An 18,736-nucleotide genomic window follows, 5' to 3' on the forward strand; every position below is an offset into this window, starting at 1 on the left:
TGGGGTCCAGTAAGGTTATTTTCTCCAAGATGATGCTACGAATTGAAAGGGCAATGGGTCATACCCACCTACAGTAGATGTGGGTATGTAGGGCCTGGTTTTAGTGGCCTGGCCGTAGGAATTCCATCCACCTTGCCAAATGTTAGCAGCTTCTGCTTCTTAAATGTGCCAGATGAGCTTAAATGTTGTTCAAGCAGATCTCAAGTTCACACACAGATGGCTGAACATCTCAGCAACAGGTCACTATGAGATCAAATCAAACTTTTTCAAATTGGTTCAACTACCTGTAAAGAGTAGCGTCAAATGGCAGTGACAGAAATGGGTGTGCTGTTTGTTTGAAAGGCTACAACAGCCACGTTAGCGAACGATTCTCCATGGTGTATCGATTCAGATTGCACACTTGCATTTCAGGATTACCAAAAGGTGAGACAAAGATATTTCAGGTTAAATTTATGGCAATCATTGCACCAAAATCTCTATGGACCTGACAAGCCCATTGTAAAAGTGTCTTGTGAGAAGATATATAATTTTGCTCAGTAATATGTTTCTTATTCCTTCGTATTTTGCTATAAAAATCAAAGTAATTGATAGCTTGATAAATGATTATCTGGAATAAATGTCCGTTTGAAGCTAACTAGGCAAGGAATTCAAAATTGGATTAATATTTTAGGTTTTATTAGGTTATCTACATTTGAGCAATGATGCCAAAATTCTGATTGCATTAATTCTCTGCAATTACATTGAATTAAATGAAATGGAAGGGTCCTGTGTGTGGTTTGTGATTGCTTTCTGATTCTTATTATGATATATATATATATATATATATATATATATATATATATATATATATATATATATATATATATATATATATATATTTGGTTTTGATGAAACTCTAATTTTAAGTATGAGAGTGTACCACCAGCAAGATAAAGCGTTAACTTAATATGTATTTTTTTTACATTTTTATGTATTGGTTTATATCAGTTCATGTGATATATGGAGTATATAAAAATGGTCTGTGTTTATTTATCATCCAAATATAGTTAAGAAATATAAATATTGTAATGTAGTAAGTTTATGTACCGGCATTTGCGGGTCATACATGTCGATAATTTGGTGCCTCTTAAATAATGTGTGCTTTTATCGATTGAACTGAAGGTTGCTGTGGCCTCTGATGAGGATTACAGTGACTATTAAGGCTATATAGGGGCTGAAATGTCACAGGGCATAAAGTCATGCTGTGAATTACATTGTCGACATTCGCTGCCATATTCTCCCGACTTCATCTACAGGTGGTGATTTTGCCTGTTAGTCACATTGCTAATGATCCTTGTTATTCTGCTTCTCTCTCTCTCTCTCTCTCTCTCTCTCCACTACACATCTGTCCTGACAGACACCCTCTCAGTGCCTCGTTGGTCCCCTCAGATCCCCCGTCGAGATCTGGGAAACTCGATAAAACACAGGTAACATCACGTTGCCTCTTTGGCAAGGGGGGGGGGGGGGCTTTTCACTTCCTCTACAGCAAAATGTCAAGCCAATTAAAAGGGGTAGACTTTTAGATCTCATCTCCATTTTTGGCTCTCATCTGAGATACTGATGGCCGTAAATACCACTCACTTAATGACTTATCGGCAAAATGAGAATCATGGCAGCTCTGCACTGCGTGTGGCTGTTGAAGCTAATGTTGCGCTGTGGGGAAAGCTGGCCTTGTCAACACACATTAATGCAGGTACACACAGAGCTTTGTATAATCCATACATGATTCATATCTAAGATTAAAATGTGTTATTATAGTCATTGTATTTTTGTAGTATTATGTATTGTATGGGAATTTAACACCCAGGAGATATTTAGAAAGTAGTACAATTCTTCTTTGATGTAATAATTCAGAACCTTGTTTATATTCTGATGGCTTAGTTTACAGTGCCTATTGACTGACCCCTTTTTGAAAGATGCTGGAGGCTTAATTCATGGTGGGGTTTCGATGTATGTCTTGTTTGGTGTCCACGGCAGGGTAGATCGTAGGTCAGCCAGCATGCTGATTTCTGTCTCGCTTTAAGTTTCAGCGTGTATGCGACCAAAGCGTCTATCTCCCCGCGTAGGAGAGGGTGGCATTAAATTGTGTTAGCACCGAGATGAGGTGAAATGGCATGCCTAATGAAGATATTTGGGTTCTGTCAAACAACATTAGTCATAATCCATTACCTGCTGGCCTCGTCTCCAGCTTCGGTAGGTAAAGGTAAATAAATCGAAGACTTCTGGAAGCACTTGTGTACTCTTCAGCTAAAGGGCTGGACTGTGTTTGTGTGAATTTTGCCCATTGCAGGGGAATGTACATTGCGGTGTCTACAGCAATCCTTATTGGTTATAACCTCAATTTAATTTTCACTGTGTTGATGTAGCAATTCTTTTGCCATTTAGTACCTTTCAGGCTATGGCAACAGCTAAGAATTCTGGGCAGAAATAAAGTGAGGCAGCCATCATCTAGAAGGCTACATAAAATATCGTCAAAATGTATAGGCACTTCTGTTTTTCACAGTTACTTTTACAGTTTGATCCTTTGTGCAATTGTTTATTAATATAAGGTATTTTCAAATGGCTACAGACAATAGTATCTCTCTCTTTTAATCAGATTGTGAAAAATTCCAAGTGTCTTGAATGAATGAATCCCATTGTAACTAAATAAAACAACCTTTTATTGTCTTTTTTGACAGATTTTCAACCAAGTACTGGATGTCTCAAACATGCATAGTGTGTGGAAAAGGAATGTTGTTTGGACTTAAGTGTAAAAACTGCAAGTAAGTAATATGACATTGAAATACTCACTGGAAAACCCCACTTGTCACCTCTTCATTGTCGTGGCCAAGCCCAACATTGTCATATATACAAGGCAATGGTTTAGTCTTCATGGAAGAACTCAGATGGTTCTGTCACTGGTATTTTTTGCTTCACCTGTCAAATAGTATGATGATATACATGATGGAAAATGTAGTGAACTGTAAGCCTTCAACCGCATCTCAAAGGCCTCTCAACACGAAAAAGATCACGATGGGTTTGAACAATGCCGAACAGGTTACATCACAAACTAACGGAGACTAGAAACAAGCATGGGGGAACGTAGGGGACTCATCTGGATGCTAAGTGAGGGTTACACTGAGGAACATCTAACACCTTCAACACAGCAACACTCATGAAACACATGCAACATATATAGTAGCCGACAAGGGAAGAGAGAACAGGCAGGGATTTATATATACCAATAATGAGTTCTAAGCAGGGGACAAATATGGAACATTAAATGTCTTATGAACTAAGAACTCAAAAATCAGGAGACACGAGGGACACAGGACATAGATACAAGACGGGGCACAGGCACGCTAGACCAGGAACAAAGACATTAAACACAAGGACCACAATGGAATACATAAACATGAAACTCAAAAACTCACAATGGTTTGGGATGCATGGTTCTTAGCCACCTCCTCAGCCCATTCAGCCATGTATCTGCCCATGGAAGAAGGGTAATTGTGAGGACTGTGAATGATGAATAAACCTTAGGAAACACAAGGGATAGAATGGGATGACCAGTGACACCCTCTGGTCAAACAGGGAACTGACGTACAGAAATGTCAGACAGAATGGGATAAGACAGGGACCGATCCGACAGTAAATTGCGTAGGTTCTGATATTTATCTGGAAACTGATCACTTTGGATTGCCCCCCTCGATCTATAGTATCATGGCAATAAACTATTTCCCATACAATAATATTTCTCACATTATTCGTTCAGAAACAAAGATAGATATACTAATAAATAGTAACTGATACATTATTGGAAGTTGTCTTTATGCCTCCCTCAACTTGCTCTTTGTAGAGTAAGCTGTCTGTGAAGGGCAGCTACCTGCTGGAATATATGATATCCTAATTAAATAGCCCTTGCTACTGAAGTGGCATGTTGAGATGCATGTAAAACTTATTCATGGAAAAAGACTTTACTTTGCAAAGGTCTTCTTTTAAATGCTTTTCATCAGATCAATTAGCAAAAGAGGAGGAGTAATTAAATAGGAAAGCAGAAAATCTGGAACCTTGATAGTTCAGAAAATTATAGATTATAGCTACAATTATCCTTTAATATTTAATTTCCCAATGTACCGATCCCCACGGATACAGGGGTTAACATCATCTTTTGTTTTTCATCTTTTGGATTCAGTGACATTTTTATATAATTTGAAGGTTAAAATTCATAATAAGCACATCTGAAAAGCCCATTATATAGCTTTAATCATCAATATAACATATCTGAATAAATGGTTTAGTCTGCCAATTTTACTGAGTGCATTTGACAAAAGACAATTAATTTTCTTTGTGTCACGCTGAACCGATTATGCTTATATTTATTTTGTGTAATTTCCCAAGTTTTGAATGTCGCGGAGTGTTTTGAAAATTAATACTACACAGCTGTTGGAATGTAGTTGTAAAAGGAAATTTGTGGGCTGAATGTACAAATGCCGCTTACATCAAAACATACATTATAATTTACAATAATTATAATATGCCTGCATCTAGTCTTGTTTTGTCTCAATGCCAACAGGAGCCTACATGTTGTTTATTCAAGGTTGTAGGTTTGAACACAAATCCAGCTCTGTAGTGTATGTGGGCTTCCTGTAGGTTCCCCTGATTTCTCCCCAAAGACATGTGCCTCTGTTCAGTCAGAATCTCTGAATCTGCAAACGCCTTTTAAAGGAGCGGTATTGTCCCCAGGAGGCATGCCAGACCCCCTGAGATAGACTCCGGATTAGCACAACCATACTGAATAGCTACTGAAAATAGAGGGACAGATGTACAGATTCAGTTTTCTTTTCGATTGTTCTGCAACAATCAAACAAAATGACCACATAAAGGTCAAAGGGTCTTTCATTGTGCCACTGACATAAAATGAAAATGTAGACAGTAAGAAGTTTGGCTGTATGGGCACTTTGCATCTGTGCATTCGGCCCTTTTTTTATCCAGGCTGTTTCTATACAGTTACTTTTGTCCTGTTTTTAATGAGAAGTGTTTAGGACTGCATTTAGCATTTCGTGAAAATTCTGTGGTAATTTAACCTTCCCTTGTGCTTGTGTAGGTTGAAGTGCCACAACAAGTGCACCAAAGAAGCACCGCCTTGTCACTTACTGATCATCCACCGTGGAGGTAGGTGTTCCGGCCTCCGATTGGCTGTGGGGTCGACACAGACTGAACTGCCGCCTCAACAAGTGATGTCATTGAAGAGCTGACCATAGCAGCCGTATACAGTCTCATTGGCAAAAGAAAATACATCCTGAATCTCTGGATTGGGGGGCGTTTGGGGTCACGTACAATAGTATAGTGAATATATTTTATATTCACATTAGTTTTGCATGGTATGTGATTTAGCTGTTATTTTTTGAGAGAGGCTGTACTCGTACACACACTGTATCTCTTTCTAATGGATCAGGCCCAGGAACTTTCAGGGGGGGGCGAGACTAAAGAAATCTTAGTGTTCAGAAGGGTCATCACGTGACCTCAGCACATCCCATCGAACAGGGTACTTTCTAGAAATCATTTAGGAAAGAGTTTTGTTTGCTGATTTCACAGGTCCAAATTTAGCTGAGCTCATAGAAGGTTACAAAGAAGAAAATGCTTAATGGAATATGGCAGGAGGTATACTGGGGCAGTGAATTATGTTATTATTTTGTTCCTGTAATTAATATTCTGCTACATTGCATCAATAGAATCACAAACTCAGGCAGTTGTTTTTAGCCTGGAAAGCTCAGATACTCAACGCTTTTATTCTATAAGTCACATTCTCTTAAAAACAAGATTAATTCGGTTGTCAAAAGAATTGACTGGGTAAAAGAAAAGTGCATTTTGTGGTGTTTGAATATGATATAATCTTCGGATTAGCTTTTGTGCTACATTCATAGTTCCTGCTGAATAGTGTTTTATCATATTCTTGCATAATTCTGAGGTCACAGTGTTTGAAACGTACTTTTTCTTTACGTAGGTTTCATTGCTTACAAATGAAAGCACGTTTAGAGTTATGAATAAATCAGTTCTGATCGCAAATTTTACTGAGCCATGAGTCTTGAGGATCTTTACTGTTTTATGGATTAATTCATATCACAACATAGTTCATTTGTAAACTGATGTCATCTTCTACAAGCTCTCGAAATAGGATGCGATAGGTAGTTATTTTCATTTCAAGGTATCAGAACGTCTTGAAATGGAAATTAAGTTCATGCTGACTTTGGGAAAGCTTGTTCTCTGACCAACGTATGGTTTGTATATCAGACCGACATCTCGTGCTTCATTGTGTAAAATTCAGTACATGAAAACAGCAGTAGTTTGAGTTTACTTGGAGTTCTTCCATTTTCCGATCAGTCTTGTCTTCCCTCAGAAGTGTTCTATATAAATCTCTATCCTCTCTTTTTTTTCCTCAATAGATCACCAAGGAACGACCCAAGGTAATTCTTGATTTATGCAGGTGGACATTTCTGATTACTCTAGCATTCATTCCAAGTTTATGGTATTGAAGGCCTGCTCTGCCTTTGATGTAGTGTTTCTAACAAGTAAACTTCAAATACTTCCAGTACATAAAATCACTTTCTTTGGAAATTTTAGCCTGAGTGGTTCCATCTTGTTTTCTGCAGCTCGCTTGGTCAGGACTGAGTCTGTACCGTGCGATATCAACAACCCCCTCAGGTACACCGATTTGCACATCAGTCAGACGCTCCCCAAGACCAATAAGATCAACAAGGTGCGTTCCCTTGACATGAAATTACATGTATGACAGTCTTATCAAGATGCTCTCTCTCATCGTTGCTTGTCCGTACAGCGGAGTTGACGTCCAGTGTAACTGTATCCCTCTGTCTGTGGTAGGGAGTTTGTCCTAAAGAATGAAAAAACCGTGGAATAAACAAGTAGATCGTATCACAATACTTTGCAAAAGTTATCAGGCACTTCCTGTGGTGAACATGACAAGTAATTTATTTTGTTAAGTATTGTGTTTGTCAGTAATTGTCTTTGCAGTATGGTTTAGTTTTGAAAAGTCTTCGTTGGCTTTTATTTTATAGTGAATTTTGGAAGATAAAGACTGGGAATTGAAAGTATTTCTATAGATTGGGCATTTGAAGAGGACCGTTCAGTTGTTCTGATTATTTCGATTGCGTTTGTTTCAAAATTGGCTAAGGAGGGAAACGATAAACACAAACTCATGGAACAAAAGCTATCAAACCAAGAAGTTGTGTGCTGTCATTATCAAAGATGTGGTGGCAACTTAGACAGACATCTCTGAAACCCTGCCAGACCTATACACAGCACCAGGGGTACTGTGTTATTAAAACCAGGATCTCTGAGGAGGCTGGTAAGCATGCAGTCTTGTCTGAGACTGAGTCTCAAATTTCAAGTGTCAAGGACAATGAGTCAGAGCTGGCAACGTTACACTAGGTAGAGATTCCATATTTTGAGCATTTCTGTTGGTCAGGAGTGAAGTATTACTGATTAATCTCCATGCTTATGCTGCCCTGAAACTTTGATCCTTGGATCCTTCGTTATTGCTAAACAAGAAACAAAAAAATAATAGGTAACACTGATGCAGGAACATTGATCATATTAGCTAGAGAAGCAGATAGGAGTCAGTGCATGTTATCACATGGTCGCCGATTCATGTCATGGCAGCCTGGCAGAGTAATAGCATCATTGTATTGCATTTGAACATGACTCTTAACCCCAAAAAACTGCTTTGGGGGAGGGCTGTAAATATGGCTAACCTCCAGAGCTTTGCTCTTATTTCTGTGTCTCATAGGAGAGCAAGATGACATGTGTATCATATTTATATCATAATACCGACAATATTAAGATTGATGACGATATATGTTCATAAACATGATGCAATGTTTTATTGATGTATTTCCCAGCCATAAACAGGAGTTTTCAGTTTTGTTTGAACCTGGCAACCCTTGAATTAAAGCAGACTATAGCTGAGGACCCTCGACCACTAATAAAAGACTTAGAAGTACAGGCTGTGACATTTCTTTGTAGTCTTCTCTTCATGGGAATTGGTGACATGCTTACGTGATACAGATGGAGATTGGCTCCACTGTCAGACTACGCGGAAGTCTCTGTAACAAAGAGAATCTGTAGGGTGATGACAAAAAGCCTTTTGATCTGAAAAAGATGGCTTTAGCGGTAACAGCCTGATTATCTGCAGATTTTAGCCAGCGATAGATTATGTGCAGAATATGGCTCAAATGAGTTGTCTGTATGGCAGAGCCGTCAACTGATGCTGAGCAGGCTGGCTCTGTGGAATGGGTGGGGCCCTCCTGCCGAGATGTTTTTGTAGGCTGTAGACACTGTTTCCCAATCCGGTCCTCAGGGGCTCACAGACAGTCCACGTTTTTGCTCCTGGTAGGAGCTGGGAAGGAGCAAAAATGTGGGCTGTCTGGCAGGGAGCTGAAAGGGAGCAAAAACGTGGACCGTCTGTGGGACCCTGAGGACCGGATTGGAAAACACTCGTCAAAGAGAAAGCTACTGCCAACAGGGTGCTTTATTACAGTATGAAAGTCTTCCTTATAGCTTTGTGGAATGTGGCACCGTGTATCAAAACACAAACAAATGAGCAGGAACTTCAATTAAACAGGGAACAGAGACAACCAGTTAGCCTGATTACGTGTCTTTGCACTGTGGGAGGAAACTGGGGATGGGGTGCAGGATTCGAGCCCCCCACTCTAAAGGTGTGAGCAGCAGTGTCAACCGGAAATATTTTACTCTGAGTTACACTAGTGTCCAAAATGATGGAAATGCTTTGCATTGTTGGCATCATGCTTTAAAAATGACTACAGGAATATTGGCGGTAATGTTTATAAACAATCTTTACAAATATCATACATTATTTGATTAAATAAGTAACTGGAGTAACTGGAATAAAGTTCTGCAATTTCTAAAAATTGGAAGTGTTTCTGCAATTTTGCCCAATAGTGTCTCAAAACAGTAAATATGATGATCTGTTCAATTACCACCTGGAAATGACTTTTGCAACAGGCAATATTCTTACAAGTACGTCATCAGATTCCTTTTGTTGCTCGCATGCTTTCCACAGATTTTATAAAATAGGTGGCTGCTATGTACACAAGCAGAAATGTGAATTTGAATAGCTCTTTGTCTTTATGCAGGATCATATTCCCGTTCCTTACCAGCCAGACTCCAGCAGTAACCCCTCATCTACGACTTCCTCCACGCCCTCGTCCCCAGCTCCACCTCTTCCTCCCAGTGCCACGCCCCCCTCACCCTTACACCCGTCCCCCCAGTGCACAAGGCAACAGAAACAGTTTAACTTGACAGGTAGGCATCCTGACGTAATTGACACCGGTCTGCATGTTCCAGGATAATATATATACCGTAATGGATCTGAATAGGCCCTAAATAGTACTTAAAATCATTTTGATAAAGATGGTAATAAAAAAAAAATATCCACAGAAACATAAAATGTAAACCATGTGATCTGCTTCTCTTGCTGTTCATGATTATATTATTAAACATTTATTTTCAGCATCGCTGCTATGTGGGTCTCATCTTAAATACTAGTAATTTTTTCACATCTGTCATGTGATTTCCTTCACCCACTGGCCTAATGAATGATGTAAGCGTTGATTGACACATTTGGCCATTTTGCACACCCCCCTGGGTCAGCTAACGTGCCTCTTCCTGTGTCTTGCCTGCCTTTCTCCCTAGCCTCTCATTATTTCAAATATAAGCAGCAATTCATCTTTCCAGGTGAGTGTGCCATAATTGATCATTATCCATTCCCACAATGCACCACTTCTAGTCAAGGGAGACTCTTTTGATGTTATCCTTTATAAGCTATGTCTAGCTGGACAGTTCATTTGGTCCCTTGATTACTGGCTTCACAGGCAACTTTGATAAATATTTAACTAGATGGGATGTGACCGAGGTTATGTATTGTGGGAGATTTGGCCTGAGGCGAGTCTCACATAAATTTTGTTCTGGTGTTTGGTTCTCTTACTGTGACATCAGCCTCAGCTCTCATCTCATCTGTCTTCCCATCCAGACGTCACACCCGAGGTGCCAAACCGAGCTCCACAAGTCGTCCTGCATCCCGTTCTCTCCGAACCAGGGTGAGATCATCTACTTCCAAATCAGACCATCTCCCAGCCACTTACAAGAGGTTTATGGGGGAGCGAGGTGCACAGGGGTTTTGACTCTGGGTTATGGTGGACTGGCCTCCCCCTGCTTTGCGTGCCTCCCAAGGGCCACCCGACCTTTCAGGTGATGTCAGAATGCTGCATGATCCCATCAGGATATTTTATAAGTGAGACTGAGGTCCACAGCCCCTTCTCGTCTCTCCTCCTCTTGAGGAACCAATGAGCTTTCTGGGACATCAGCTAGAACGATTCTGGATTCAACTACATATAGCATTTCCCTGGTACTACAAATAGGCCACAGTATTATTTATATATTTCTGGAAGTAATATATAATATGAGAACTAAATAATATGCAAAACACATGCATTAAACAATTTACCTCCAAAAATAGGAGCCTGATGACATTTTCCAGCTTCTGTGCCCAGAAGCAATCAGATTGTATAAACAACCCCCCCCCCCCCCCCCCCCGATACATTTCCCACAAGGAAAAGCATTTAAAAATTAGCCTACATTCTCAACTTAAAAAGATCTGATGGTTTTGAACCTTTTGAGGGAGTTTGAGTGTTTTCATATATATATATATATATATATATATACAAACAGTTTGTAAATTCCACAGGAAGTGATGCAATGGGTATGTTTTGCTGGAGAACAGTGTCCCTCTGTTCTTATAGTTCAAGTCACGCTGAGGAACCTCAAATCCTTTTTGCTGTGGTAGCTAGATTAATGAAATGGGCTTTAAGTGTGAACTCCGTGTTCCTATTGTTTGATAGGCATGGGAAAGCAGCCATGAAATGCTGATTGCTCAGTGCCTTTTGTTCACATTATGGTTATAAACCTATTTTTTAGGGAAGTTAAGTAAACGTGGGACTGATATCATGGCTCTCTGCTAATTAGTCTGTGCTGAAATGCCTGCTATCATCTCAATGCACGCGGGCCCTTCAAAGGCCGACATATTCAAAGTGTGTCATGGTGTTATTAATTGTAATATTGGAATGGCGGTATGCAGTAATTGCAGTAATTACTGCCATTAATTATCTTCATTTGTGCTTGGCTTTCTTTTTCACTTTTACCTCTGTCTCTGTCTGTTAGAGAGAGGTGGCCTCATTACAGAGCTTCGTGCATCAGGTGGAACATTCTGGACATAGCAGACAGTTAATTACATTGCGAGAATCCTGTATGATCTGGGAAATGGTTGTATTTATTCTAAATCATGGAGCACTACGACAAACACATTCCTGAACTTTCACCAGAAGCTACAAGAATTCCCCTCTCATTCTTCGCATTTATGGTCTGCTGACGCCCCGATGAGGAGCGGGTGTCTTCTGAACATGGCCTTGTGTGTTCTCCACGGTCTCAGAGAGCAGGTCTGGACGTAGCAGCAGCCTGTTCTACGCCACACCGAAAAAGACTCAGAAGACTGTTCACAAGATATTGCTTTTGACATAGTCCTGATTATGGGACCCAGTCATCTTCATACAGATCTCCTCTCCTTGGCGGGTGTCTCTAATCACTGTTGTCTATGAGGCAGAAAGGGTGGGTGGGTGGTTTGAGGAACAAGCAGGTGAACTCCCACATCCTCCATTTCCCACCCTTACACTGGGGCTCAGTCCCTTGCGGGCTTTCTGGAAAGGTTGTGGTAACAGTCAGATCCACTTTCATCAAAATATGGGGGGGGATCCTTTATCTCAAATTGTTCCATAGCCCTGTTCGACTCCTACATTCTGCCTTAATTTTTGCACACTTTAGCATTCCGTGTCGGTCCAGTCTGGATGCGACAATCTCCTGAAAGAATCGGCTTATAAATGTGTCTGTTTGCTTTCAGTAATGAAGGAAACCCCCTCCTGAAAATTGAAGTGGAACTTACGTCCGAGGTGAGTCATTGACCAGCATAAATGTATCTTAAAAGGAAGGTCTTACGTCTTACCTTGACTCAGTCTATGCTTAAATATTTAAAATGATCAAGCAATGTCCTATAATAACTTCAGCTGAGAGGGCATTATGCGCTATGTTTACATAATTGTTAATGTTTATTTCTAATTATAATGTTTATTTGTTGATGCCAGAGCACCTAATTCCTGGTTATATCCAATACAATTATTAAATGGTTTTGCAAGATCCAGTATGTTCGGAATCTGGTTTCAGGTAAATGTGTCTTTTAGACTAAAAACGTGGTGATTTTATATTGTAGTTCAATAAAGGAATAACATTAGAAATATGGAATAGTTTGGCTGGTAGCTTTTTACATTCAGAAACACAGTTAAAAAAACGTAAACACACCATATGCGGATGAAATATAAAGAAGTGCTTAAGCTTTCGTTTCAGACGTAAGCCTGTTTTTTGATCTCCTGAAGGGACTAATGGTTTCTTTTGGGGTGTTCTGAGAGAATAACAGAGTGTGGTACACGTCCACGGCAGAAGCAAAAAAATTGAACACTCGAATAAACGGTGCCTCTGTGCTGCAGAACGAGGAGGGAAACGACGAGGCAGAGGTCTCGGAGGATGAGTTTGAGGAGATGAACCTCTCACTCCTGTCGGCACGAAACTTCCCTCGCAAGGCCAGCCAGACCAGCATCTTCCTGCAGGAGTGGGACATCCCGTTCGAGCAGCTAGAGGTTGGCGAGCTCATCGGAAAGGGCCGCTTCGGCCAGGTGTTTCACGGCCGCTGGCACGGCGAGGTGGCCATCCGGCTCATCGACATCGAGCGCGACAACGAGGACCAGCTGAAGGCCTTCAAGCGGGAGGTGATGGCGTACCGCAACACGCGGCACGAGAATGTGGTGCTGTTCATGGGTGCCTGCATGAGCCCCCCGCACCTAGCCATCATCACCAGGTGAGGCTGCAGGCTACCCCCCCCCCACAAAGTATGCGTAGATGCTTATCGTGTTATGAATATAAATAAAAGTCCAATCATTGCTGAATTTGCTAGTAAATGGGATCCCCTACCCCTAGATTTGGTTGACAGTGCGCTTTATCGACCTTCTGTACTTATACACAAGACTATATGAAAAACCTGCTCCTCTGTATGTAGTATATATGGTAATGATTTACGTCAACTGTACCCTCATAATGCCTCTATAATGCATTCATAAAGCATTCAGTGCACCTTCATAATGCATTCATAGAGCACTTAGTAAACATTCATAATGTATTCATGGAGCATTCATAGAGCATTCAGAGCACCTTCAAAATGCATAATGAATTCATAGAGCATTCATAAGCATGTAATGCATGTAAGTAATGAGTAATTCTCACCTGCTTCCATTCATTACACTTGATACCCTGAAATATGTTGTGTTATACTGCTTTTGATGTTCATTCTCTGCAATCTTTCAAGTGAAAATGAGCTTTTGACTGACAGTTAAAATAACAATTCAAAATATGATTAAAATGGGCTAGTTAATTGGGAGTCATCAGCAAATTCACCCCAAAATAGATGCCCACCACTGCTGATAAGTGAGGCAGTGCTTAACAAATGGGCTGGGGCTTGGAAATTAAGAGGGTTGTGGTGTGATGTCATTAGCTGTTCCGTGACGCACTGACCAGAGAGTCTCTTCTACTAGTTCAAACAAAATCTTGGAGTGTGGGAAGCTCGCCAGCCCAAATTACTAGAGGGCTCGCTTTTGAGCAACTTCTAGACTGTTGCTCTGCCTCAATTTACAGCAGAACCCGAACTAGTTATAAGCTGTTGGGCTTTCTGTAAGCCAGAGAAGCATCTGGAAAATGGAGATCCAATTTATTCAAGCCTGCCTGGCATTACTCCTACCTGGCCCATTGATAGTGCTGATGGCACGGACCCAACAGACATAAACTCAGAGTCAGAACGCTTGGAAACATTTCTGCTTGTCATCCATCCATCCCTCCATCCATCCATTCATCCACCCATCCATCCATCCATCCATCCATCTATCTATCTATCTATCTATCTATCTATCTATCTATCTATCTATCTATCTATCTATCTATCTATCCTGTTCAAGGTCACAGGAGGCCAGAGCCCATGGGCACAAGGCAGGAAACAACCCAGGATGGGGCACCACCCCCCCACGGGGCACACTCATACACAGTTTGGTAACCTCAATTTACCTCCGCATGTTTTGGAGGGAGGAAAGCTCACAACAACACAGGAAGAACATGCAAACCCCACACACATGGAGCCATGGCAGAGACTCGAACCCAGGTCCCATTGGTGTGAGATAATATTAACGTGATAGGTTTGCCTCGTTGCATGGACTCTTGCTATGTCTTGTTCAAGACTGTTTTGCTGGAGAGCAGCTGAGTCCAATAGCTGAACCGTCTGAAGCTGGTCAAGCTGATAAGCTGTCCATCCTGATCAGACAGAGTTCTGACAGTTTGAACACAATCCAAGGTTGAGCGCATCCGGATGTCAGTGATGCGGTTACAGCGATTTGTGCCTGCATTTAGCCCCATTCTGACCTTTCCTTCAATAAACAGTGACCATTTTCCCTGATATTTATGCTAAAATAAAGTAATAAAGCCCAATAAATATGGTGCATTACCCAAACCCCGTTGTTATTTAACGCGTGACGCGGCTTACCGGAATTTTCCGGTAGCTGTTTGCTCAGAAGTAATTTGTGATGATAAGCTTTTTTGTTTTTCTCAGTGTGGTCTTCTGAGAATGATGGATTTTTTTTTTTAGCAGCAGAGCAAACAGTACAAAGGAAGAGGGAAAACAGAGGGAAACAGCTAATTGTTGTAACAAATATTTCAGAAGTATTGTTCTGTGTAGTGTGCGGTTGTTGAAGATTACGCTTAGCAGCTGTTGGCGTAAGTGGCTTTTCGACAATCCATAATACGGTTAACAGTGCAAATTCAGTAAAATGTTGACTGAAACAAAAAAGACGAACAAAGGACTGAATAAAGAAGGAAGAATACTGAAAAAGGGAGCCACTCAGAAAACAGCATCTTCTCTGCCGGTCATGTGACTCGGCTGCCTTCATGCTTAGCAGATGGGCTGGTTGGGCCTGCCTTCTCATAACATACATCACATGTGCCACCGCGGGGGAATATCTGTGCCCCGGGTTTGTGCTGCTGCAAATCAATGAGCGAAGACCATGGTTCCCGAGACAACGAAGACGGGGGGAATAAACAGCAAGAACGTCCCATGGGGTCCCAGGAGACAATGCAAATACGTTCCTAGCCAGAGATTTTTCTAAGGCCGATGGGTTTTTCAGCCATCAAGCGTCTATGTTTTCCTGTCCTTTATTGGGGGAGGGTTGGGGGCAAATTTGTTCTTTGACGTGGAAGTGTGATAGGAACTGATAGACCTCCCACTTCTCTGAACCTCTGAGTACCGGGCCATGGAAATTAAAGGAAATGTCACCACATTGGCCAAATTTGCTGTATATTGGGGAGATGTTCCTTTTTATATATGTGACGCATCTCGCATCATTCGCTCCGAGTGGACAAACATGCAAAATTGATGCTGTGTAAAATGCGACCGGCTTAATGTAAAAGCAGGGATTCGTGGAGTTTCTCCAGTGCTTTCACTGCTTTCGATGATTAGCTTATACGCAAGCATTTCTTTTCTCAGAATGCAGGTTAATTAATGGCATTTAAATAAATGTCTTAAGACACTGTGCAGAACGACTGAGGTGGACGGTCAACATTTTCGAAAGAACCACTGGCGAATCACAGGAACGTTTCCAGCAGCCATCAGGAAGAGGGCATAACAGGCTCAATCTAAAGGGGCACAGAGAGAGAAAAATACCTCTTGGTTAATTTTCTCCTTATTGCTGATGAATATGCATTAAGTCTGCAAAGGTGGTGCCCTGGGGTGGGTACTACGTGCAGACCCCTCAGTCAGGGTGTGAGGGGTCCCTGGGCCTGTTTGTCTCCACCCAGTACTTCAACACAGTTCCACTTTACGAGGTCTAAATGAGCCTTCATCAGAATGGCACAGCTGGGGGGGGGGGGTGAAATGCTGTCACCTAGGAGCCTTTGTGAAAATACTTAATGGCCAGAGGAGAGGTTGTTAACTAGGGTACATTCCTAAAATCTTGGACCTCGAGTGCATGCTATATTACAAGACCAGTTCTCCAGTGCTTCTTATCCAGGGTATTTGAAAGAAAAGCACTTTCGGTGCAAACACTGTCCCCAGGAAGCACATGTGTAACGCTGACGACCATGAAGGCTGATGTATGTTTTAAATTTGCCGTTTTCTTGCTTTTCAGCTTATGTAAAGGAAGGACACTTTACTCCGTAGTAAGGGATGCAAAGGTGGTACTTGATGTCAATAAAACCCGACAGATTGCGCAAGAAATGGTGAAGGTGGGTAGGAAATCCTGCCATGATTGTCCAGGAGAGAGTGGGGCTTCATGAGAGTGACCTCGAGCCTCTTCCTCCCTGCAGGGGATGGGATACCTCCATGCCAAAGGGATTCTACACAAGGACATGAAGTCTAAGAACGTTTTCTACGACAACGGCAAAGTTGTCATAACTGACTTCGGCCTCTTCACCATTTCGGGAGTGCTCCAAGCCGGCAGGTATGTGCAGTGTCGAGGGCGAGAGACCTAAGGCACGTCGTTCTTGAGGTTTACCTATGAGTCTTTGGGAGGGAGGGTTGGGGGGAGTAGTTCTCTAGTTCCAAAGCAGTGTTTTCTTCATTAGCATACACCCCAGGGAACAGCCGATGATGTAACGCAATATAATACAATAATTTAATACTGTTCAATAGGAAAAAATGATATTCCAAACAGATGGTGCAAAACCATTTGGTGTGTAAATCATGCCGGGGTAATGAGCAATGAGTGTGGGGAGCATTGGGGAGCATTGAGGACCATCAAGGAGCATTGGGGAGCATCAAGGAGCATTGAGGAGCATTGGGGAGTACTGGGGAGCATTAGGGCGCAATGGGGAGCATTGAGGATCATTGGGGTTCATTGGGGTGCATTACGGAGCATTGAGGATCATTGGGGAGCAATGGGGAGCATTGAGGATCATTGGGGAGCATTACAGAGCAATGGGGAGCATTGAGGATCATTGGGGAGCATTACGGAGCAATGGGGAGCATTAAGGATCATTGGGGAGCATTACAGAGCAATGGGGAGCATTGAGGATCATTGGGGAGCATTACGGAGCAATGGGGAGCATTAAGGATCATTGGGGAGCATTACAGAGCAATGGGGAGCATTGAGGATCATTGGGGAGCATTACGGAGCAATGGGGAGCATTGAGGATCATTTGGGATCATTTGGGAGCATTACGAAGCAATGGGGAGCATTGAGGATCATTACAGAGCAATGGGGAGCATTTAGGATCATTGGGGAGCATTGTGAAGCAATGGGGAGCATTGAGGATCATTGGGGAGCATTACGGAGTAATGGGGAGCATTGAGGATCATTGGGGAGCATTACGGAGCAATTGGGAGCATTGAGGGTCATTGGGGAGCATTACGGAGCAATGGGGAGCATTGAGGATCATTGGGGAGCATGCTAAGTTGTCTTGCTCCTCTTTTTATCACCATTCATTGCAATCCCGACCGAGGAGGGTCAGTGGGACATTCTGATCCCTTTAACCAGGCAGGGCTGAGCTTCTGAGCTGGAGGATTAAATCTTATCATTTTTTTTTGTACATAAAGATTTTTTTAAACCGTATGACATTTTCACTTAATTTTTTTTTTTTTGTGTAGATGTGGCTTTAAGCCTGTTGTTCAGGTTTTGAAGGTGCTCTTGTAGAAGGAAATGAGTATTCACATATACATATCTATTTGTTTAATCTGTATACAAACAGTTTTTCTTGCAAAGTAAGCAATGTCCTGAAAAAGAGATCCCTGGATTCATTGTACTGGTTTTATTTGCAATATAAGCGTCATCTTCAAAACACATTTTTGAATTAATTCAGAAATACAAGGGAAATGGAGGATTTCTATTAACATAAAGTGAAGCTGAAAATGCCTTCAAAATAAAGGTTGCATTTTTGATGCCTGTCTCACAGCATTTGTGTTATAGCCAAGGTCCCCATTCTGTTTGAGTCAATGTTTGTTCTCATTTAAGACTACTTAAGATGTACTTGTGATGAGCGGTAAGGAACCCAGCAAGCAATAGCATATCTGCCATTGATTGAAACATTTTACGCATTTTAAGCATGACCGGCTCCACAATTAAAGCGTCTTCACTGTGAGAAGTCACTGGGTGTTTCAGCTTGGACAACCTGTTTTAACTTGCTGCAATTGCATTTAAGATGAGTCACCTACATCTACAGGACTTTGAGCTTGAGAAGGCCGTAGGTGCTAATTTGAATGTCATCTGGCCTTAATGGGCGCTTCAGTCAACTTAAGAAAATATTAACGTTGTTATGAAGTATATACGTGATGTTTTGCTAAGCCCATACCCCTTCTCATACCCCAAAACAGTGCCTGTTCCTTCCTTCATAGTTTTCTTTGTCATCTCACCTGGAGTCTCAAAGCTCACTTTCATTTCACGCCATTTTATTAGTCCAAACTCACAGCCACACACCTCTTGTTAAATGTGTCTCGTAGGGCTTGAACCCAAAATCCACAGACTGCAAGGTCTTAAACCATCCCACTACCCAT

At 41.6% G+C, this 18,736-nt stretch overlaps 1 protein-coding gene across 1 annotated transcript in view; it reads left to right on the forward strand.

The window, feature by feature from the left end:
* ksr2 (kinase suppressor of ras 2) overlaps positions 1-18,736 on the forward strand; it is a 93,912-nt gene that overhangs the window by 64,947 nt on the left and 10,229 nt on the right. The window contains exons 7-18 of the mRNA XM_048995756.1: positions 1,397-1,466; positions 2,718-2,801; positions 5,126-5,193; positions 6,465-6,485; positions 6,672-6,778; positions 9,192-9,360; positions 9,751-9,792; positions 10,088-10,154; positions 12,008-12,056; positions 12,648-13,015; positions 16,377-16,473; positions 16,555-16,688. Of these exons, the coding sequence (XP_048851713.1) occupies positions 1,397-1,466; positions 2,718-2,801; positions 5,126-5,193; positions 6,465-6,485; positions 6,672-6,778; positions 9,192-9,360; positions 9,751-9,792; positions 10,088-10,154; positions 12,008-12,056; positions 12,648-13,015; positions 16,377-16,473; positions 16,555-16,688 (1,276 nt within the window). The remainder of the gene's footprint in view (positions 1-1,396; positions 1,467-2,717; positions 2,802-5,125; positions 5,194-6,464; positions 6,486-6,671; positions 6,779-9,191; positions 9,361-9,750; positions 9,793-10,087; positions 10,155-12,007; positions 12,057-12,647; positions 13,016-16,376; positions 16,474-16,554; positions 16,689-18,736) is intronic.

This window comes from Brienomyrus brachyistius, chromosome 2 (genome assembly GCF_023856365.1).
Source record: "Brienomyrus brachyistius isolate T26 chromosome 2, BBRACH_0.4, whole genome shotgun sequence".
NCBI lineage: Eukaryota > Metazoa > Chordata > Actinopteri > Osteoglossiformes > Mormyridae > Brienomyrus > Brienomyrus brachyistius.